The sequence below is a fragment of the Brassica napus genome, chromosome C7 (genome assembly GCF_020379485.1).
Source record: "Brassica napus cultivar Da-Ae chromosome C7, Da-Ae, whole genome shotgun sequence".
Taxonomy (NCBI): Eukaryota; Viridiplantae; Streptophyta; class Magnoliopsida; order Brassicales; family Brassicaceae; genus Brassica; species Brassica napus.
In genome coordinates, this window is record NC_063450.1 from 26,264,320 (window position 1) to 26,289,309 (window position 24,990).

The 24,990-nt window shown below is 35.7% G+C and overlaps 2 protein-coding genes across 6 annotated transcripts; one reads left to right on the forward strand and one right to left on the reverse strand.

Moving 5' to 3' along the window:
* Positions 1-12,462: 12,462 nt before the first annotated feature.
* On the forward strand, positions 12,463-14,958 carry LOC106399504 (agamous-like MADS-box protein AGL104). The gene is made up of 10 exons (XM_013839982.3): positions 12,463-12,990; positions 13,124-13,177; positions 13,293-13,322; positions 13,429-13,447; positions 13,541-13,602; positions 13,727-13,754; positions 13,851-13,912; positions 14,007-14,267; positions 14,392-14,554; positions 14,648-14,958. The coding sequence occupies exons 1-10, from the start codon at positions 12,806-12,808 to the stop codon at positions 14,789-14,791; spliced, it is 1,008 nt and encodes a 335-aa protein (XP_013695436.1). The 5' UTR covers positions 12,463-12,805; the 3' UTR covers positions 14,792-14,958.
* LOC125589977 lies at positions 13,828-23,091 on the reverse strand. Of its 5 annotated transcripts, none has more exons than XM_048762735.1 (3): positions 20,234-23,091; positions 14,645-14,750; positions 13,828-14,206 (listed from the first exon to the last, which is right to left on the reverse strand). In XM_048762735.1, exon 1 carries the CDS (start codon positions 22,434-22,436, stop codon positions 21,000-21,002), a length of 1,437 nt encoding a protein of 478 aa, XP_048618692.1. In that variant the 5' UTR covers positions 22,437-23,091; the 3' UTR covers positions 13,828-14,206; positions 14,645-14,750; positions 20,234-20,999. The 5 variants fall into 5 exon arrangements, 3 of the variants coding, with proteins under 3 accessions (XP_048618692.1, XP_048618691.1, XP_048618690.1); XM_048762734.1 differs by having other exon boundaries at positions 13,828-14,556; XR_007326163.1 differs by lacking the exon at positions 20,234-23,091 and adding an exon at positions 14,863-20,225 and having other exon boundaries at positions 13,828-14,750.
* Positions 23,092-24,990: the final 1,899 nt, after the last annotated feature.

The window sequence follows — 24,990 nt, forward strand, 5'->3', positions numbered from 1 at the left end:
ACGTGATGTCCTGCTACTTATTGCCAAAAGGAGTATGTTAAAAATTATCTGCAGCTGTGTCGAGGTTCTGGTGGAGTACAAAAGATAATAATCAAGGAATCCATTGGGCAGCATGCTCTTCTAGCCAAAAAGGTGTGCCGCCTTCTTGTGTATCCTAACTCGCTCCTGGCTCGGATTCTTAAAGGTCGATATTATGACCGTCTTTTGGATGGCAAAGTCTGATGGCGGCAAAACATGTCCTAGAAGATGGGGTCTGCAGAAAAATTGGAACAGGGGCATATACGAGTGTTGTGGAGGACGTTTGGATACCATCCGAAATAGCCAGACCAGTGCGACCAGGTCATTTGAATTTCGATCCAGACCTTTAGGTTCATCATCTTATAAACTATGAGAATTTCCTCTCTGAGGTGATTCATGCTGGGAACATTCCTCAAATTTGATCAACTAAGATCAGTAAAATATGAAGTCAAGATGGATACTTGGAAACACTCAAAGTCAGGTCATTATACTGTGAGATTGGGATACGAGGTGGCTGTGGAACAAAGGCAAAATCAGGTTCACACTCCGATGATAGAACCAAGCATAACAGCCTTGAAACAAAAAGCATGGAAGCAAAAGACGGCAAGGAAAATTTAACATTTCCTATGGCACGCGTTATCTGGTTTTGTTTCATCGGCATGTAAACTGGCCGCGAGATATTGCGAAACAGATTCAACTTGTCATTGGTGTGGAGCTGAGGCAGAAGACATAAACCACATTCTGTTTGAGTGCCCATCGGCTGCTCAACATTATTAACAAGGAAGAAGCTAATAGATTGCCAATCAGATGCGCACATAATAATGTTTAGCACCTGAACTGGATGATATCAAAGCTAATAGTGTGGGATTTCATGATATTGTTTTCTCTTCTATCCTTCGATCTCGAAACCTCCGTGCGGACTCCTTAGCGAAAGGGGGACGATCACGTGCTCAATGTTTATTAAGTGTAGACGTATTCGTTCAAAACAGGCAAGCTCATGCAGCATGTCTTAACGAACCAGAATGATATATTAATGAAAGTTTGGTTGATGAAAAATAAGAAAATCTATACAGACGTGATCAAAAACAATCCATGAATCCAACTCTCTCTTCTGTTGTTGTATTTATTTTATGTGCGCATCTCTGTCTGAGTGTTTCTATCAGAAACTAGTTGGGATATTGTGACAATCTCAATAATATTATTTGTGTTGTGAACGAAGGGTTTTTAGACTGAATATTTCGTGTGTCTCTGTATATTATTACTCAATCAAAGTGTTCCCTTATATAGGGATTACAAGGAATAGGAAAAAGGAAATTATCCAAAACCTAATACAACATGAAATAGGAAAAGATCTAAAACAGATAAATGGAAACTTCCTAGATCTAAGGTCGGCCATAGGATAGGCCGACTCTCTCTCCTCAGCCACCGTCTCTCTCTCCTCTTGGACACGGCTGTGATTGGGCCTGGTCATGGCTGGGCCTGGTCGTGGCCTGATGGGCCCTCTCTTCTTGTCTTGGTTAATGGCAATCCACAATGTTCATAACACTCCCCCTTGGATGCCATAACCATACAGGATTTGTAGTACGCTTAATGTTGCCTCATTAAAACCTTATCAGGAAAACCCAGTGGGACAAAACCATGATGAAGGAAAAAGAGTACAACACGCACTACTCCCCCTGATGTGAACCTCGGTGTAGGTTCTACATACTACGCATCTTGATGCCTGATCTATCATGTCTGTGTAGGAAGGGAGTAATCGGCCAGTTTCATTACTGTACCGTAATTAAGACCACTTAGACCTCTCAGGTCGTTTCTCATGTCCTTTGACATTGAGTGTCCCGTTTAAAGCATGTGTGCTAAGCAATGTGAACCACATTGTCCTCGGGAGTCACATATTGGTCTTTGCAAAACGTGTTTGCATCTGTCCATAGTCTAGACGTGACTGTCTACTTATCAAACTCCTTTACTTAGGTCGGACAGACCAAGTATTTATGGACAGCATACTAAATATGGTTTATCATTCGACCATGTTTCAATCTGGTCGATCTATGTCCAGGTCATAGACCTTGTCTATACATGTTCACTACTTGTTTCATGAGTGTTCAAGATCAATTATTGCTGTGGCTCTTAGGCCAAACACACTCATGGATGTGGACATTGATTCCTTTGCCTTAGGTAATGCCATATGATGGCGTCTCATGACCTTAGTTGTTGTGGATCATATCACACGCTTACTATATATTGTTAGTTCATGGATCTTGACTCCACAGACTTACAATACTTTTGGTATCCGACCGGGAAAGGTAGATCAAATATCTCCTATTATCCTCACGACAAAGTCTTGTGTAGGTTACACAGCAGCTGTAAACTATTCTGCTATCCCGGATCCTTAAGGGATCTGATGTCGGATTACAACCTGTTGGTTGATCTTTTATACTAGCCGTGATCAAAGGATATGAGTCGGACATCCTTGGTAGAAGGGGCCGAATGCTTACAGCCTGAGGGCTGGACGCTTTTGGTCAGAGAGCCGGATGCTCTTAGCTGGTGTGCTGGACGTTTTTAGCCAGACACCCGTATAGATTTCATTCTATATCTACTAACCTCTTTTAGGTTTAGTATAAGCACAAGGAATTTCTTTATAAATTCTCATATATATATGGACTGTTATTGGATTGTCTTTTACACAACTCCAAGATCAATGATCATGTGTGATCAATTTCTTTTACATACTATATGCAGCTGCTTTTGCTTCAGTCCATGAATCAGCTTAGGAACAAAGCTGTTCTCTTATCTTATCCAGTGATCCATATGCTGCTTACTACATTTAATGTATCTATTTTCTTTCTTATGACCAGACTTGGTTTAATATCGAAAATCTGTAGCAGCAATCACCACATAGGAGTTCATCTCCTTATAATTTGTTCCTTTGATCTCTGTGAGTACCTTGTGTAAATAAGCTATGATCTAATGCTGTTAATATGAAGACATAGACACTCTAGGCCACGTGATCATGTGTCCTCTCTCACGGTTTCTTTATCTCACAAGATCCATCTATTTCACTGGTTTATCAGATGGCGTTTCTGTATATGTACATGGCCAATACGCTCATCTCTCTTTAGATACTTTGAACCTCCACGTTTATCTTTCTATTTTTTTTATAATCTTTATGATTCTATGATTGTATGATGAGTACTCATTCGTGGGTATAAGATCCTCGTTTATGTTCAAGTGCTATTCTCTTATGTATCTTTATACAAATGTGTGTGTCGACACTTTCATGTGATTCCACTATGTTCCAGACATGATCTGATCACTTTGAGATTTCATTATCCAGGACCTTTGTTACCTAGCAGCTTGGCGTCCCAAGACTACTTGGTTTGGTACCTTAGATGTGTAGCTGGCCAGCCTTTATCTCTATGTCTGGTATGGTTTCTCTTATCATGACTTCGGATCTGTCTATGCACCTTTTCTTTCTATCCGAGTTTCTTTATTCTTATGGAACACTTGGTCTATCTTGCATAGACTCTATAGCAACTTGATTATGTCTCTTCTAGGACTTTAAATTTCGTTTGGTGCTAAGCTGGTTAGTCATTCTTTTTCGGGTCAGTGTCTGGCATTTCGATTAGCTTCTCAATTGGCTATCTTTATATTATCTTTCTTTGGACGTCTTGTATCATAATGTATAGTCCGAGGATCTTGCCAAGACAATGATGGTTAAAACCATTCTTATCATTCATTTACTCTTTCTTTATCCAGCTTATAATCTTTCTCCTTTAATGTTTGGATAGTCGGATCCATTTGATCATGCAATCCGTACTTGGCCACTATTTTAATCACCCATGTTTTGGCTCAAGCTTTCTTTGAATTCGTGGGAGAAAGTATTACTCCTATCCAACATATATTCCCAATCCTCTTCTGAGGTTCCATCTTAGACGGCACATATATGTATGTGGTGGTTTTATCTCAGAATCTCTTAAGATGGTTTGTCTGGTTTTAATGACCCGTATTCATTCTTTAAATGGGAATATCTATGCTCACTTATATGGCTTGATGCTTATAATCATTCTGTACATGTATATTCATAATGTCCCCAAGCATATAGGTAATGGCCGAACCTTTCATAGGTAATGGTCTTTCCAGCCGGTTATGGCCTTTGCGGCCAGACCGTTGTCTCTCATTGTCTCTTCGGCTTCTTTGGCCGAGTCATGGACTGTGTGCGGACAAGCCTGCACTATTCAGACAAGTCACGGCCAAGTCATGGCCAAGTCGTGTAATGGACAAGTCACATGCCTCTTTGGTTTCGCCGTTTGTATCATGGCCTCTCTTTGGCCGGGTAATGGCCCTTTATGGTCTAGTAATGGCCAAGCCATATATCATGGTGTTTAGACCATAGTACACGAACTTGTAGTATTGATCATGGGTTTATCCTCTCTCTCCCCCTCATGACCATACTATAAGGTCGTGGTGCTTTGGGATAATTAAGCCTAATGAGTTTCCCTATGTGTACATGTTTCACAACGTGAGATCTTTACGGGATAACTCTGTGCCTTTTCAATATTAATCTTTTGCATCAAGTTCTATACTAGGATGGCTAATCCTATCATGCCATATAGTGTAAAATTTCGTGGTGTTTCTCAATATGATCACCACATCTCTTGCCTCTTATCATACTGATCCTTAGCATAGTACAAATCAGTAGAGATCATCGGTATAGTCTCGACCACTTTCTTTCAAAGGTCTTAGGCGTTTTATTCTTAAAGATCTGAAGGAACTTTGTTACCTTTCTTGCCCATTGTTTCTTAGTTGGAAACCATTCATTATAACTTCAATGGACCACATTTCTTTGGGTGTATATAATTCCTTATAGGCAAATGCCTTAGCCATAGTTTCCTACTAGACTTTCTATACCATTCATGATTTCTTACTTGGTTTTATGCCCTTTAGGCAACTCTTTAAAACATTCATATGTTTAAGTAAGATCAGGCAAGATTTAATAAACTTAAAACCAATTCCATATAAATCGTGAATGATCCTTAGGTTAAGGTAAACACGAATGCAATCATAAAGCAATAAGACTAGTCGTATCGAAATTTGGTCCTTTTTGAAAATCAGATCAGTATAAGTGGCGAAGCCTTCTACAGTATGACTTTCGACACATGGAATGTGGAATAAGACTTCTCTAGTAACTCTTCCTTGGTTACTACTTCACCACAAAGTCTCAGCATCGAGACTGTCTTAAACAAGACTGAGTTTTACTCATCCATGACTTTGTAATCCAAGAATCTTAGATTCTTCTAGTCATTTCTAGCTTTTGGAAGCAACACCGTTTTCTGGTGGTAATTTCTATGCTGTAAAGCATCCCCAAAGTCTAGTGGATTTTCCATAGTGATGTACTGATCTTTTAGACCTTCAATGAGATGATGGAATACTGTACCAATTCATTCTCATTGTTGTCCTTGGTGATTGTATCACCAAGTCCCTTTTCGATATCTGAGTCACATTGTCATTTAAAATTTCAGTTCACAATGTGGTCATGTAGCCGCATGATATTTAACAAGCTCGGCCACAAACAAGTCTTACGCATCTATGAAAACAATCGATCATGGTGTGAGTCAGGTCACACGGCCATGTCTTGTGATACAACGATCTCAAAGATCGGTTCATGAGATATACAAACAAGGTCGCATGATCATTCAGATATGATGTCTCTTTAGACCATACGGTCATACATTGTGATGCCTTAAGCTTCACGGTATTTATGTGATACAACAATCCTAAGGATTGGGTCATTATGCAATCCGGTTTCTATAACCATCCGGATGCTTGGCCATACGTCTTTGCCTTAGACTTTCACGATTATTATGTGATACAACGATCTTAAGGATCGGATCATGATGCAGTCCGGGTCGTATGACTATCCGGATACTAGGCCACTCGGCCTCTTAGATGTACACTAAGCCCCACGGCTTTTAATCAACCAAGGGCAATGGCCGCAAGTGTGTACAATGTATTAGGCCATATGGCTATATACAATAGGGGATTATTAATCTAAATGTATTTAATCCTATTGCATAGTTGCATTTCTATTAGGTTTACTAATGTCAAGGTTTAGTAATATTCAGCTAGATTTTAGAATCAATCAATCTAGCAACCTAACTCTCATTCAAAAACCATTTTTAAACTTTCAATCTTTTAAAACTTTTATTAGATTTAAGATTTCAAAACCTTTAGGAAATCAAAACGAGATTTAGGATCTTAAAACTTTCAAGTAGCCGATTAAGGGTTTCAAGGCCTTAGGATCTTTAACTTTGAAATTAGAGTTTCAGTTTAAACAAGATTCAAATTCAAGTTTTGAAACAATCCTAATTACAGCTCTAGGTGATCAATCAAAAACACTCAAGTTTCAAATCCAATTTTAAAACCGATTTTCTAATTAGGGTTTTAGGGGATTTCGAAAACTTTGATCTTTGATCAAGGGGATTTGAATTGAGATTCAAAAACCTTTAAGGCTCTGATTTTAATTGATCAATGGATCAATCTCTTTCTTAGGTTTAGATCGAACTTATAGAGCTTCGATTTACTCATAGGGTTTTGATCTATTATCCTATGGCTTTTAGTTTTAGAGATTATCTTTTAGGGTTTCAATCTTTACAAGACAACCAAATTCGATTCTTGTTCTCAGAATTAGGATTACCTTTGTCTTGCAGATTGTAGAACCCGGACCTCCAAGATGGACTGATAAACCTCGGACGCGAGCTGGACAGGCGCTGTCTCCTATCGGGTCGCGAGTTGGACGGTCGCGGGCTGGAGGCGTCTCGGCTGCGAGCTGCACGGAGATCGAGCCGTCTTTGATCGCGTCTTGGGTTTGGTCATGAGCTGGTTGATTGTGAACTCGAGCTGCCTGTGATATGAACTGGAAGCTGCGGTCATCTAGGATCAGGAACACCTTATGGCTGGAGCTAATCGGATGCTAACGAGCTGGAACGCGAGCTGTCCTGATTGGGTTTGCGTTTGATCGCGGATATGTGCTCTCATTGTTGCACCAATTCCTCTCAGCTCATGAAACAAAACAAAAGGGTATTAGATTACATGAACACCATATTCTAAACAAGGTATCATCAAATAACTGAGGTATGATAAACTTATCTTTCAACATGATTTGAAATTGGCTAGAAAACTTGTAGGTCCGGATTAGGGTTCCAAAGAACTAAGTCGGCGTCGTCTGTTGTTTCTGCGATTGTGGGCGCGTCTGAGATCGGATTGACGAACGGTTTTCGCAGATAGATTCGCCTCGTCCAGAGCTTCAATTTGATATGTGGCTCGTCTTCTGGTTCCCCGGGGTTGGAGAGATACATCGATTTGAAGTTCCGCCTGATTTAGGGTTTATGTGTGACGGATTTTAGGTTAGGGTTTTGTCTCAGGGTCTAGAGACTATCGTGCTGATAACGTGTTGTGAACGAAGGGTTTTTAGACTGAATATTTCGTGTGTCTCTGTATATTATTACTCAATCAAAGTGTTCCCTTATATAGGGATTACAACGAATAGGAAAAAGGAAATTATCCAAAACCTAATACAACATGAAATAGGAAAAGATCTAAAACAGATAAATGGAAACTTCCTAGATCTAAGGTCGGCCATAGGATAGGCCGACTCTCTCTCCTCAGCCACCGTCTCTCTCTCCTCTTGGACACGGCTGTGATTGGGCCTGGTCATGGCTGGGCCTGGTCGTGGCCTGATGGGCCCTCTCTTCTTGTCTTGGTTAATGACAATCCACAATGTTCATAACAATTTGAGAATTTATTATGCACTCATGTTAATTCTTAGAATGGTTAATTAAGTAGGTACTTTTAATAAACTAAAAATATTTTATATGATTTCCATCAATATAACTACTATTTTATTTCTTTTTTCTTAATAAAATTTAAATAAAATTTTAAACTAAATTTTCTTTTTTTTTCAAAAGCACATAAATAAGAAAAAGGAATATTTGTAAAATATATACGTATAGTTTTTATATATAAACGATTTTAAATTATATTACCTTTTCCCAAATAAATAAATAAAAATAAAATATCTAGAAATTTTTAAAATGTATTTACTTATGTACATAAAACACAACTTCACAAAAAAAAATTGAAAAAGTAAAATAATTTAGACATTAATTTATATAAGATAATAATATTTTATTATGATTTTTCTATCAAACGATTAATAATAAAATAATTCAAAAAACATAAATCCTCATCTAATATCATATGTTCCACTCATTTAAAGGTAGATTTATTAATTTTAGATATGTATTTTGGTGTGTTCTATAAAGGTAGATCTATCTAATCTTCCACTCATTTTCTTTGTTTTAAGTCATTTGAACGTTTTTGGAGATGCAGGTTTTTCAGATCTGGATTTGGATATGCAGGTTTTTCATATCTGGAAAACTTCTGGGCTAGAAGACTTCCAGACGACTTCCAGACGACTTCGAGGAAGACTTCCAGACGACTTCGAGGAAGTCTTCCAGACGACTTCCAGGAAGTCTTCCAGACGACTTCCAGGAAGTCTTCTGACGTAGTCTTCTCTCATGTCTCCCTTTCATAATAGATCTGAGCGTTTTGGTAAGTTTTTATGTATGATTTTTTTTTCATTTTGTAACCTCCTGTTGCATAATGTTCATACATTTTTTCCTAACTAAAACTCCCCAAACCCGCTCTAGTCTCTTTGACTTGAAAACACTAAACTTTTTATGAATTTTTCATTTTTGTCTCGTGTCTTTCTCACTAATCTATCTTTTTGTTGCAGGTTTTTAATCAGATGGTTCTCATCTTCCACTTGAATATGTACTTTGTGTGTTCTATAAAAGTATGTCTATCTAATTTTCCACTCATTTTCTCTGTTTTAAGTCATTTGAACGTTTTTTGATATGATATGCAGATTTTTTAGATCTGGGTTTGATAAACATGTTTTCAGATCTGGATCAGACTTTGGAACACCTATGGGAAGTCATCTCGGAAGTCTTCTAAAATATAATGCGATAGAAGACTTCCAAGAAGTCTTCCATACGACTTCAAAGAAGTCTTCTTCCAGACGACTTCATGGAAGTCTTCCAGACGACTTCAAAGAAGTATTCTGACGGGGTCTTCTTCCATATCAAATGGAGTCTAAGCTTGTCTTTGTAGAGGATGATCTACTCCCTCCGTTTCTTATTGTAAATAGTTTAAGGAAAATTCTTTTGTTTCAAAATGTAAGTAGTTTCAAAATATCTAGATAACTTTTACATTTATTAGATATAGTGTAACCAATCAAATAATATTAATTTTTTATAATTGGTTGAACTAATTAATTAAATATTATTTTTCTTAATATTAGTGCTTTTAATATAAACTACTTACATTGTGAAATGGATGGAGTATAATAGTTTTGTTTGTGGCGTGTTTTGTGATTTGCAAGTGTGCTCCTTTAGTTGTGACTTTTTTTCATAAATTTGAAGAGATATTAATGAAAAAGTTTGGTAAATATGTTCATTTTCCACAATATTATCTTGCCAAAATTACTTGACATAATTGAAGTTATTGATACAACTTTAATAGCAAAACACAATAACACAAAAAAATTAATCAAATTACTACAACTAAGGGAGAAGAATTCTCAAGAAAACTTAGTCAAATTCACAAATGATAAAACATTACATAAGTTCAAAGCTAGAACACTTTCATTAGATACATAAGTAAAAAGTATATCTTATGATCTGAGAAGACACATTAAACCATGTTACTTGATATTCTTGAAGTTACTTAACAATTTTGAAAATTAAATAAACATATCTTAAAGTTACTTAACAAATTTACAAAAACTAATGTAGACTTCCACGAATGTTGGTAACCCCATAAATATCACCAACTAAGTTATAAATTTCATTCAGTAGCCCCAATATTGACTAATATACATGAATTAACAAAAAAAGATTAAAAAGTTTTTATAGTCGTAGAGAAAATGAAAGTTTATTAAACATTGACGCATACGACTTCCACGGAGGTCGTCTGGTAGACTTCTAGGAAGTCGTCTGGTAGACTTCTAGGAAGTCGTCTGGTAGACTTCTAGGAAGTCGTTCATTTAGGTTAGTTTAGCAATTGATTTTTAATCTAGACGACTTTCATGGAAGTCGTCCATCTTTGTTTGTTAAAAAAAAAACTCGAGACGACTTACATGTAAGTCGTCTCGGAAAACGGGTTAGTTATGCATTTGACCGGATTGTGTCAAAATTTTGACTTTTCCTGGACGACTTACATGTAAATCGTCCAATAAAAATTAAAAAATCAATATTTTGTATACCTAGACGACTTCCATGTAAGTCGTCTCATGTTAGTTTTGCAATTGAAAGATAAAAGAAAAAAAATATTTTTTTCTAGACGACTTACACGAAAGTCGTCCGTCCGACGACTTAACGTCCAAGATCAGCAAGGTTTGACCAGAATCTCGGAATAAAATCTTGGACGACTTCAATGTAAGTCGTCGGACGGACGACTTCCGTGTAAGTTGACTAGAAAAAAATATTTTTTTTTTGTTTTATTTTTCAATTGCAAAACTAACCTGAGACGACTTAGGTATAGCAAAATATTGATTTTTTAATTTTCTACTAGACAACTTACGTGTAATTCGTCCAGGAAAAGTCAAATTTCTGACAAAATCCAGTCAAATGCAAAACTAACCCGTTTACCCTAGACGACTTACGTGGAAGTCGTCTCCAATTTTTTTTCAACAAACAAAGATGGACGACTTCCATGTAAGTCGTCTATAACAACACATTTAAAAGTCAATTGCAAAACTAATATCTGCTATGACCATAAGACTTCATGTAAGTCGTCTGGACGAACAGATTTGAGAAAAAAAAACTAATTTCATAGTTTCAACCAGTGAGATAACTTGTTTAGCACACATAAGTCTTCTCCAAACACCTATAATCTCAAACACAAGTGACCCACCAAGAATCATAAGCTTCAATGGCTTTATGAACCATCAATATTTTAGAATCAAAATCTTGGGTTTTTTGGATGAATATTGAGAGAAAGTGAAAGAGATGTTGTTTTACTTCTTAAGAATTGAGAAAAAAAGAGCGTAAATCGATTTTTAGGTGCATTAAGAGCTTCAAATTGGTTGTTCATGGTGGTTGGTATATTGATGGCAATGACAATATTGTGAATACTTGAGGAAGAAGAGGGTGATAGAGTAAAATATGCATTTTCGAAAAGAAAAAAAAGTGATGACATTTTCGTGAACAATCTGAACTTTGGGGATGAAAGAGCCAAGTCAAAGTTCCAAAAAAAACATAGGTTAGTTTTGTGTTTGGATTCAAGTTTTGAGACATATTTGCAAAAACCCCAATATAAAAAGATAGATTATATAAACGAAATTTATTTTTCTTTATATTTGTCCAAAAAACATAAACAAAAAATAAATATCTATAAATTTAAAAAATTAAATATATATTTTATCAAAATTACATATATAAAATTATACAACAATATTTTTTATCAACCTAAGGAAAAACTAAAAAAGTTATAATTAACAATATTATTCTTATTTTAGTCTAATTATAACAAAAAAATATGATTCATTTCAAAAAATGATATAACCCAATATACCAAAATATAAATAACGAAACCAATCAAAATATGAAAAATTAAACAAACCAATTATTATGATTTATCTATTATATGGATATATATATATATATTCATATATGTGCATTAATTTTCATAATATTACAAGTTATGTTTATTAATGCATTTCTGATTTGGTAATTCTCTTTTCCATTTTTAAAACAAGATATATCAAACCATACAAAATTTTATAAAATATATTTACAAATATAAGAGGATAAACTGAACTACCAACTAATAAGTCAATTTTAACCTGATTACAATAAAAAACAAAAAATCATCGTCAATTTAAAAAAATTAGAAACAAATCAACATACCGTAAAGAATAGTTAAACTAATACAAAATATTATATTTGAAATCACATATCTAATTAAGATGGTGACATAAAGATACTTAATACAATTTTTCATCATACATACAAATTACAAAATTATTTAAAACCTATAAACAAACAAAAGCAAATATTTTTAATATTATAGTTTACTTATTTTGTAAATTGATGTTACTTGTATCCAATAAATTTTAACTCAAATATGGACATACTAATATAAACTTGATTTAGTACCTTGCAACTCCATTGTGATAAGATACTTGAAAATGCATACTTCAGCGTTCAAGAAAGCATGATAGTTAGTAATGAAGCCCTTTCTTTTATCCAAATATTTAAAGAAAAAAAAGTAAGCTTAAGAGATCTCCAAATGATTAAGTGATATAAGAGCATGATTAATCCATGCTCTTAATTTGGGGTTCTTAGGAGCTGATTTGACATTTTTTTTTACATTTTTCGGCTAAGAGTCGGTTTTTATATCTCTTATTTAAGAGATGGTTCTTAACTTTTGTTAGTTAAAAGCTAAGAAACGGTTCTTAGCCGAAACTAAGAAGCCTACCATAAGAGCCCGGGTTAATCATGGCCTAAGGCTTTAAGGGTTTACAACCAAACAAGGCACGAGGAGGAAACTTAGTCAAACATTCTATTTTTAGTTCCTCCGGAATAGCCTAATTCTACGTACCTTCTCCCACCTTCCGTATATTAACAATATCCTCTGCCAACAAGTTTTTTTTTTGGTGATTGCTGATTAGCATTACACCCAATTCGATTTGCTTGAAGAGAAATATCTTTCTTGCGTAGTCAATATGGGTCGGGTGAAATTGGAGATCAAGAGAATCGAGAACACAACGAACCGACAAGTTACGTTCTCAAAACGTAGAAATGGTTTGATTAAGAAAGCTTATGAATTATCGATTCTCTGTGACATTGACATTGCTCTTATCATGTTCTCTCCTTCCGATCGTCTTAGCCTCTTTTCTGGCAAAACTCGGTATTATCATTACACCCTATTGACCTTAATTAACATTTTCAATTGCTAGGTTTCTTGGATTTGAATAGAGATGAAATATGAACTATATATTATAGACCATGCATATGATCATATCTCTTAATTATCTCTTCAGGATCGAAGACATTTTCGCAAGGTTTATTAATCTTCCTAACCAAGAACGAGAGAAGTAAGCTAACACTAGTTTCCTTTCATTTTTTTTTTTTTTTGAATTCTCGATTTTAATATATTTGATTGCTATTAGGTTTTGCTTATGGTTATTTATTTGTTTTTTTTTTCTTCAGTGCAGTCTTTCCGGACCAGGGTAGACGCCCGTATGTATCAATTTCTTCTTGCATTACATAATCATTTGTACATAACTTAAAATTAAAAATCAATTATTTCACATATTGACCTCTTCCTGTTTTTTTTCTTTTGCAGGGATATTCAAAGCAAAGAGGTTTGACTGATCCTACTGATTAGTTCTTTTCTCAAAAATGTGTTATGGTGTGTTATATATCTATTGATCTAGAATAATTTTGTTGCATGACAGTATCTACTGAGGATTTTGCAGCAACTCAAGACCGAAAATGACATCGCTCTTCAAATTACAAGGTCTGGAACTTTCTTTCTTCTTTGTCTTTACAATCGATTTATAATTTCTATAGTTCAACATACACACTTTTCGATAAAAATTTAAACTTTTCAATTAACTTTGTTTTGTTTCTATATTTGAAAGCCCGGCAGCCATTAAGTCCGACGTCGAGGTGATTAATATTTATTAACTTAAACATTATATTGATATAAAATTTTTTTACGTAGTAGCTTAGCCGCTTAATCTCTCTTGTAAACCGAATATCTAGGAACTTGAGCAAGAAGTCTGTAGGTTACAACAACAACTCCAAATGGCAGAAGAAGAACTAAGGTTTTAGTTCGAAAAAAACAAGTTCTATATGTTTATAATTTATAAACGATGTTAATTAAATTAATGATCCCTTTATATAACCTAATTTGAGCAGGAGATACGAACCGGATCCAGTAAGATTCACTAGCATGGAGGATTATGATGTTTGTGAGAAGCAACTTCTCGACACGTTAACACATGTTGTCCAACGACGAGAGAATCTCTTAAGCGGCCATTTACCTACATACGAAGCATCTACTATGCAACAAAGCATTGTAGGTCCTTTCTTAAACGGAGTCGTAGAAGGTTGGTTGCCTGAAAATGGACCCAACCAAACCCATTTATTTGATCCATCGGCCCATTCTAATCAACTCAGGTATTTCATAGTTTTATAAGCTTACTCTAAGTATATCTTTGTGTTCAGATCAAAACATTTACATTAGTACAGTTTCTTCATAAATGGTTTTTAATTATTTTTGGGTTAAAACAAAAATTGGCAGAGAATTGTCATCGGCTATGTATGAACCATTGTTGCAAGGGAGTAGCTCAAGTTCTAACCAAAACAATATGAGCGAATGCCACGTGACAAATAATAACGGTGAAATGTTCACTGAGTGGGCTCAAGCGTACTCATCCTCGGCGTTATTCGCTTCTATCAACCAGGTCTTTGATATTTTTAATCAATTACTACACTAAGTATTAGTAGCAATATAAATATTTAAAAAAACAAATAATCAACTTTGTGATCAATACCAGCATGGGAATGTGGGACCTAATATGGAGGAGATGATGCCAGTTCAACAAGGTGAAATCCCGGCAGTGACGACGGAGGCACAACAAGCTGAGCATGAAGTCGCCGCTGAATATAAGACAAAAGTTCCTCAGCTCAGTAGCCAATAATGTCAAAACATGATTCCAATGAATTATTTATTTACGTATACCGATTTATTTTGTTTTATTATTTGTTCGACCTTTTTTACAAGAGACGTTGATGAAAAGACAAATCGTGTGCTTTGTAAACCATTTTTTGTCAGTAAAAAATAACTTTAGTGTTGTAAAAAAAAAAAGTAAGGATCTGATGTTATTCTTCTTTCTTTATATATATATATCGGTTGATCGGTGGAGAGAGGGATATAAGATGGTGACTTTTATAATATATGTATTACGTAAGAGAGAGTCAAAGGATGAGTCTTTTTCTTCTTATTAACTTAACTTTTACAAATGAACATGAGAGCAATATATATAAGGGAAGAAGTCGGTTAGATTGACCGACTTAATACAAAAAAACAAAACAAGATATTTTGCTTAATGGATAATCATTATCCAAAGTTAGTCTTATCTCATAATACTCCCCCTTGATTATCCATTTTGTATTACGTAGTGTCTCGTTAAAAATCTGGTCATTGAAAAACCCATTGGGACAAAAACCATGTCAAGGAAAACAGAGTACACTGCCGTAATCTCCCCCTGAGAATAGTGGACATAGTTTTCTCGTCACATATCACGCAAATGTTGCATTCTGGAATGTTGTAGTCGGAAGAGCTTTTGTGAACAAGTCAGCCCAATTATCGTATGACCATACATACTCGATGTCCACTTCTTTATTTTTTTCGAGTTCTCGTATGTATGAGAAAAATCTTGGAGGGATGTACTTCACTCTAGTTATAGCTTTCTTTGAGTTGAGCGACCCACGCCGAATTATTCTCAAATATTTTCGTCAGCTCTTTCTCGTTAACTATTCCGCTTAATTCTTATATGTGGTCACTCATTGACCGAAGCCACACATATTCTCGACATGCTTTGAAGAAGTCGAAACCTAGGATCGTTTCTCGGAACGCTATGTAATCGCGGTTTCACCAATTGTAAAACCATATCCAGTTTGTGTTCGACTTTATAAATAGCATGTATCTGCAAAACCATACCAAACTCGGGTTTTCTAGAATAAATCAACCCTAATTTAAAACATACCTTGGAGAGAACGGATATTCTCGACACCGTTCTAATTTTCATGAATAGGAAATGAGCAGGATCTTGCAAAGACATTAGTATCTAAAAATATATTTAATCAAATACAACTCGCAAGATATATAAGCTCACATATGCTTTATTACCATTAGCATCTCCAAAGTACTTATTTATGTAAGATCTTACAAGGATCTTTTAAACATCTCTTTCAACATCGAGAGATCTATTTATCATTGGAGTACTCAAAGGAGTCGCTTTATTCATACAAAAGCGTTTTAATAGCCTTTTCGTATGATTTGATTGATGCACAATTATTCTTTTTCGGAGATGCTCTATCGGGAGCCCAAGACAAAACTTTATCTTTCCGAGATCTTTCATTTCGAACTCCTCTTTCATATGAGTTCGAGCATCATCAATCTCCATTTGAGTTCCAATTATGTTCAGGTCATCTACATATACATCAATGATCACAAAGACAGATGACGATTTCTTTATAAAAACGCATGGACATATCGCATCATTCACATATCATTTACTCAAAAGATATTCACTTAAGCGATTGTACCACATGCGTTCGGATTGCTTTAATCCGTAAAGTGATCGATGTAACTTGACCGAACAAATCTCCCTGGATTCTTTTTTCTTTCAATGCCCCTGGCTTTTTCAATCTCTCAGGGAGTTTCATACATATATCGTTATCCAACGATCAATACAAATATGTAGTCAAAACGTCTATAAGATGCATTTCAAGATTTTTAGATGCCATTAGGCTCATCAAAAATCTAAACATAATTGCATCCATTACCGGAGAATACATTTCCTCAAAATCAATTTCCGGTCTCTGAGAAAATCTTGGGGCAACTAATCAGGTTTTATATCGTGTTACTTTTCTCACGAATACCCACTTATACCCAACAAGATTTATATTCTCAGGCGTTATGACTATAGGTCCAAAGACATTTCGTTTATTCAGGGAGAATAATTCAATTTGAATGGCCTTCTGCCACTCCTCCCAATCATGTCTTTTTAACATTCCAAAATGGACCTTGGATCAGGATCATCACTTTTATGATCGATCTCTTTGGACAGAAAAGGAGAACATTCCATCAACATCTTTTATCTTATAACTCTTTCATCAAGGGTGTAGTTGATGGAAATCTCATATTTTTATGTTCCCTTTTCGTCATCTGGATCATCTTTATTTGGTTCATCTTGACCATTTTCATCTATGCCTTCTTTCAGACATTTTTCAGTATCAGGTTCTTCTGGAACCTTTCCACTTATGCCTTATTTCAGACATCTTTCAGTATCAGGTTCTCTTTGAACCTTTCCACTTATGTCTTCTTTCAGACATTTTTCAGTATCAGGTTCTTCAGGAACCTTGCAACTTTTCTCAACCAATTTCTTTCGGGGATTTTTATCTCTAGAACCCGCTAGTCTCCCCCTCTTTAACTGAACCCTAAGTTCATTTATTTTGTTACCATCACATTGTTCTTTAGGAACATCAACTCTTGATAGAACATTTTCAGCGGGTATATCATGTCGTATCTGTGAACACATCTGGTAACTGGTTTGCCAAATTATGCAAATGCACAATTTCTTGAATTTTCAGCTCTTTTTGATTCGCAGGGGGATCAAGGTGTAACAACGACTATGTACACCATGTAATCTCTTTAGGAATTTTTCTAATTCCTCCCCCTAACGCTGGAAATTCATCCTCATTAAATGGCAATCGGCGAACTGTGCCATAAACATATCACCAGTTACTGGTTCAAGATACCTTATATACGGCGTGTTCTAACTCTTCCAGAGTTTTATACATTCCCGAGAGCATCTTTAACTCTCCAGGGACTTCTAAATATCAAGATGCAACTCAAGTCGTTTATGTCCTGCCAGACATTTTAATATACTGCATCTATTTTTAAATATTCTCCAGTGACCTTGGAACAAGCCATTTTTCATACCGCAAGGTCATCTTTTATTTCATTCTCTGGAGAAATATATACCTTGGACTTTTGGTCCAAAAATATCTCGTTTTTCTAACGAGCTTTATATCGAATTGATGGCCAATCAATTCACTCTACCCTCATACATAGAGGTAGATTCATAATCCTTATTTATATAGCGCTTTTTCATTTATTGTCGACAATCTATTTTCTCTTTGGTTCCATCTTTTTATTCGTACTGATATGGTTAATCGAGATCTCTTTATCATCATCGATGATTTACCCAGGTACCTGACTATTGTATTAACCATATCAACGGTCTCATCATGAGATTCACCCTCTATTTATATTTTTTCTCCTTTTCGAGGACTCTTTGGAACCAAAGATGTCTATCACGTCTCCAGTGTGTTATAGACTCATATATCGTCCTTTTAGGACACATTTTCTTATTGGAGCATTTTCAGCTGGAATATGAGATTTCATTATTTCATCAAAATGTCTGGCAGGCATTTTGTAAATGGATTATTCTACTTTTCATTGTAATCCATTTCACATATCTCATTCCATCAACTTATCATATGCTTCTAGCAAATTTGCGAGCATATTTTTAATTATCCATATACTTTATCCCTCTGGATTGTATATGTCTTTATTACATGCACAACTGCATGTTTACACCCGATCATGGGGATCATCTTACTTGAGTTTACTTTATCAAGTTCTTTTTCGAGTGCGAACATAATTTTTTTCAATGTTCCACTTACTAGGATTCTTTAATTCTCCCCCTCGAGATGATGACACTCCATGTCTAAAATCTCGTACTGAATCTCACTCTAGAACCAATAACATATTCAGTTTTCTCATTTGGGAAGAATTATGTTTCAAATCCTTTTGAGTGAGATCTTAATTTGGGGTCTGCTTAAAGAAATCACATATTATGAACTTGTTTGATGATTCAACACCAATGATGGTTTCCTTTATTTTCAGTATTTCACAATAATGTGGATAACATTATTGGAGATGGCTATATATCAGTAAACTTTAGGTTTACCACTCATTTATACTTTTGCCATCCTTTTCTTATGCATGTCTTTTCATCATAAGCTCCTCTAGAGCCAATAATAATTTTTACAGTAATAGATATTGTACTTACTTATTTTGAGAGAGGAGAAATATTTGTTACCTTTAGTAGTCATGTACGATGACCCAATATCTGCCAGGTACATCTATCTCCATCCTGAATCTCAAAATCTTATTCAGGAAGATAATTCTCATATCACATCGATATTTTATTTTTATTTTCTGGACCAACCAGAAAATCTGAATCATCAAGATGAGTGTTCAAGCTATGAAAAAATGGTCTGGGCTCATAAGAGATGAAGTTTATTTCACTTCCTCTCTCTTTTTCTTTTTGAATCTCGATATAGATCGGCTAAATATTTGGCGTACGAAAAATACGTACCTAATTTTCTTTCTGGCCGTATCTATTGCAAACCTTTTCTGTTTGCCTTTTATTACCCGACCACTTTCATTTTTCGTGGAAGTTTCCATTATTCTCATAGGGATGAAATCTTCTTCTTCGTCCTCTTCCACAACCACGATAGCAGTTTCAACCGCATCCACACCCTTGTCCTTTTCAAGAAGGACCGATTTGATCGTTTAGTATCATGAGTTTCTTTTCTTTTTCAATTCTCACGGAGGATTTACATCAACTCCAAAAATTTGGTGAATCCTTTCTTTCAAGGATTTGATTATTCAAAGATCTTCTAGATCTTTCTCATGATACACCTCATCTTATAAACCATCATTAAAGTGGTGTAAATTATCATGGCTTTATCTTTTTCTCATCCGATATAGTTTCAACTTATCGATGATTTCTCAAAGCTCATTTTTTCTCAGGTGCGTCTTTGCACCCACTGCCCAGGTCATATAACTATTTCCCGTAATATCAGGGGCATTTATTTTGAGCTTTGTCAAATTTGATATGATAACCGAATTCATAGAATAATAATATATAAAGACGGAAATTGAAATGCAGAAACTAAAGGTATGAATTTAAATTGCAGAAATTTAAAGAGCATAAATAAAATTGGAGGCTTAGCCTCCCACATGATCCGAGGAGTCTTAGACTACCATATTGATCATTTTTCAAAGTTCGAGGAGTTATGGTCTACCAGTTTGACTTTTACTTATTTCAAGGTCCGAGGAGACTTAGTCTGCCATTTTTGACCTTTATTTATTTTTATTCATGGAGGCAATGCCTACCACGTGTTTCTCTGATCGTGAAGGCATAGCCTACCATAACGATCAGTCGGGAAAGGCAACGCCTATCATCCCGAAAATAAACGGAGAAGGCCTAGCCTCTCACACCGGAACAATAATAAAATTTAAATAAATTAAGTATATTGAAGCACAAAAATTTAAACATTACCTCGACTGGTTTAAGAATTTTCGGATTGATAAACTTTAGTTGGTCAGAGCTTCGTGCTGATAACGTGTTGTAAAAAAAATAAGTAAGGATCTGATGTTCTTCTTCTTTCTTTATATATATCGGTTGATCGGTGAAGAGAGAGGGATATAAGATGCTGACTTTTATAATATATGTATTACGTAAGAGAGAGTCAAAGGATGAGTCTTTTTCATCTTATTAACTTAACTTTTACAAATGAACATGAGAGCAATATATATAAGGGAAGAAGTCGGTTAGATTGACCGACTTAATACAAAAAGACAAAACAAGATATTTTGCTTAATGGATAATCATTATCCAAAGTTAGTCTTATCTCATAATATTTAGAAGATAAACATTTTCATAAGACGACAAAATACATTTTTATAATTTTAAAGTTCTTCTAAAAGTACTACAACCATGTTATTCTTCTTTTCTTGGTAATGTTAGTTTAGTGAAATGAAAGTTTTACTAGTCATTTTCTGTTTATCCTACCATTTTTATAATGTTTATCCCCTGTTCGGAAACGAAGGAAAGATGACTGGTTAATCGCCGGAAAAGCGTAAATCAGTTTGAAATCATGGAGTTTTAGAGTTACTCGGAGAGTTAAGAAGAAAAGTGAAAGAACTCGTAGCTTTTGTAGATTTTAATTAGGTATGGGAATTTTATGGATCTGAAAATCCTAACTAAAACCTTCTTTTTTTTTGAACAACTGATTATATTAAAAAACTAAAATCCCGATGGGCGATTACATAACTCGACGGTAAGCTGAAATGCGAGAATAAGCAAAACATGACAAATGATAGAGATGGCTGAGAAGAGAAGAGACCCATGGAGAAGCTTTCACTTGTAATACTCGAGCCTGCATTCGAAGGAACGCGATGAATTCGAATTCGACGTTGAATTGAGAGCAGCTGAAAACTATCTCTGGAGATGACTGGATCTCCCGACGTTGCAGTGAGGTGTGGAGATGCTGCCGGAATAAGACTACACACAGAGTCGTCGACGGTACAGCCTCTAAAAGATAGCAGTTGACAGAGTCAGGATATGCTGAGTTTAGGTCACGTTGCAGTGGGATGTGGAGGGGAGGCGACGGAGACAAGAGTCTGACTCGAGACAGAGACGATACCGAATTCATGCGTGGAACTAGCCGACAACTCGTCGCTAATGCTTCTTCAGACGATGAGATCCTCGTTCTGACGAGCAAGGGTCCCAACACGCAAGTGAAGACTCGATGAGTAGAGGTACGACATGAGCAAGAAATCTGAGAACATCCGTTAAAGATAATAACAGCTCCGGTTTGAAGGTCGCATAGTTGACTTTGTGAAGAACCGTCGATGTTTGAGACGGCGTAATGTGATGGAAGCGCAGCGGTGATGAAGTTAGTAAATCTTGCGAATCCACACTCTTGCACAATAATAGTTCCAGCGACGAGGAGATTGGGAGGGCCACAGATCCGGCAATGTGAAGAACCGTCGATGCTTGAGACGACGTAGTGTGATGGAGACGCAACGGTGAGAATGTAACGAGCAAATCTGGCGAAACCACACTCTTGCACAATAGATCCGGCGGTCACTAAGAGGTGGAGATTTAAATGATATAGCTTAGCTCCATAGAAACGAGAAGTGACGATGGCAGTAGCGTTGAAGGAGATGCGATGACAGTGGGGTTGAAGGGGAACAAGTGATTGGACGGGATTAGAGAACAGTCGCAGACCGGACGCAAAAGAATCACCGGAGATAGTGGAAACCACCTCGGACCGAAGAGTGAAGTACTTCACGACTGTAATGGGGAAGATGGAGGTAGCTTGTGACGTGGGAGGGAAATAGTAGCCAACAGATGCAAGAGGCCTGAGCTCTCTGTGATAATCGGAACAGTAGATAGATCTGAGGCTAGCGGAGGCGACAAGAGGACAGGATAAGGCAGCTCGTCGGTGCCGGAAGGAAGGTCTTGTAGGAGAGCAACGCAGACGCAAACTCTTCGAACTATGCAGTGGCTGAGCACCAGAACGAGTCTCAGTTAGCAGATCCGGGTCAGCGGGAGAGAGGCCGAAGTCAGAGGTGGATAAAACGCGACCAGAAGCCGTGTCACCACTCGCCGGAGGCCGCTTCCATGGCTCCAACTGCAGCTCGAGCAGCAACAAAACAAAAGCGAAAAGCATAACAGAAGGAGGTAGATGGGACATAGCTGAACACGAGAGAGAAAGAAGGTGACGCCGGCGAGCAGGGGCTCCACCGGCGCCGGAAGGAGAATGAAGATGCGGCGCCTCGATCTTAGTGCCTGGGAGCGACTGAAATTAGGGCACCTCCTTTACTAATTCATTGCTCGCCTGTAATCCTAACTAAAACCAATCTATAAATTGCCGACCAAAACCGAACCAAAAAATTATAAGTATTTAGTTGGGTCCAAAATTCCTCATTTCGAAAGAATCAGAACCGAAAAGAACCAACCTGAATAGACTGGATCTGAAAAGAACCAATCCGAATAAACTCAACCCGATAAGAATCGATTCTACCCGACCTAAAAACATGAATATTCAAAGTTATTATTTAATGTGCTCTATTTTCTATATTTTACCTGATTTAGTTGAAATTTCTATTTCTAGTAATATTTATTACTATTTTACAACATTTTAAGTAATGTAAACTGTTAAATGTCGACGTAAAAAAAAAACTGTTAAATGTCAAATTTAGAGTTTTAAATGTGTAATTTCAATTATTAATTGTTCATATTTGTTATTTAATATGACGAATTTTGGGTATATTTTGGATAGTGTTAAGGTATTTTCTAGTCTTTTTGTATCATAAAGATCCGAACCCGATCCGGACCTAGTATGGACCCATAAATTACAGGTATTTTACAGATATTTTAATTATAGACTTGAATTAATCCGGACCCAAGAGGAACCGATCCGAACCCAAACCAGAAATTTCCAAGAACCTAGTTTGGTCCAAATTTCGAGGATCCAAAGGACTCATACCTAAAACGAACCGAACTTAACCCGATCCGAAAACCCAACGTGCAAGTCTAATTTTAAAATTTTAATCATAAAATGATACGTGTGTTTTAGATTTATTATATTTTGATTAAACTTAATAAGAATAACAGGAAAAATCATTAAAGTCGCAAATATATAATTTAAAATAGTTGGAACTATGTGACAAAAATCGCAAGTCAAAGGAAAGAAAATACTATTCTTGTCATTTTCTAATCTATGAACCCTAAAAATGAAGAATGGCAAAATTCACTTTGTGCTAGGAGTGAGACGGGTCCGAATATCTAGAAGTTTTTTGCATATTTGGATCTGATTTATTGAATCTGTAATGGATTTGATGTATTTGATGTATTTTTATCTTCTACAAATGGGCCAACATTTAATGTGGGTCGAAGCGTATAGTTGCCCGACTGGTTAAATGCTACTAATGAGAATAGTAATTCATTATTCTTAACAATAGGTCCCGGAGATTTCTTGGTTCATCATGGTATTGCTTTAGGTTTACATACTAATACATTGATCTTAGTAAAATGTGTTTTAGATGCACGCGGTTCCAAATAAATGCCACATAAAAAGGATGTTGGGTATAGTTTCTTTGCGATGGTCCAGAACGAGGTGGTACTTGTGATATTTCGACTTGGGACACATTTTATTTGGTAGTTTTCTCGATGTTAATTACTATTGGATGAGTTAGTTTTTATTGGCATTGGAAACACATCACATTATGGCAAGGTAATGTTTCATAATTTAATGAATCTTCCACTTATTTGATGGGAGGGTTAAGAGACTATATATGGTTAAACTCTTCATTAACTTATCAATGGATATAACCTATTTGGTATAAATCATTTATGTTTGGGCATTGATATTCTTATTTGAGCATTTTGTTTGGGCTACTAGATTTATGTTCTTAATTTCCTGGCGTGGTTATTGGCAGGAATTGATTGAAACTTTAGCATGGGCTCATGACCGTACACCAGTAGCTCTTTCAATTGTGCAAGCAAGATTAGTTGGATTAGCTCACTTTTCTGTAGGATATATATTCACTTATGCGGCTTTCTTGATTGCCTCCACATCCGGCAAATTCGGTTAATTATTTATGTATTCTATCCGCAATTATAGTTTGTTTTTATTTTAATAAAAAATATAGGTATACACTCTTGTATTTACTTCTATATCTAGGCTTCAATTTGTATCATTATAATTGATAATAAGAGGAATTTAAGCATTATGGCAAAGTAAATTTTGATTTATAGGAAGAAAAAGAAGCAAAAATTAGAATAAAAATATCATTTGATTCGTCGATCCTTAAAAAGGAAATAAATGAGATTTTGTCGCTAAGTAATAAACAAAACTAACCTATATGGCTGCAGGGGTTATGTAATTTGAGCCACCACTTATCGATACATGGTGATGATGAGAAAGTGTATTCACCGAATGGACACTTCTTTTAATGGAGACTAGATACCGATCCATGCTGTGCGCAGATATTATTTTGTAAGATCTTGTTTAAAATTATCCAGATTATATTCTACGGTTTTCGAATTTGTCAGTTTTTTTATATTATATAATATATGTGGATGTAATAAATATTTTTTGACGTCTATATAGTATATTGTCTTTATAAGTAATTGATTTGTATTATAACATTGTATGTTGTACTTTGTGGCAGTTTGTAATGTATAATGTTTCAAATGTAGTAGGGGAGAGGGTTTATCTACTCATTCGGGGTTGGTCCAGCTCT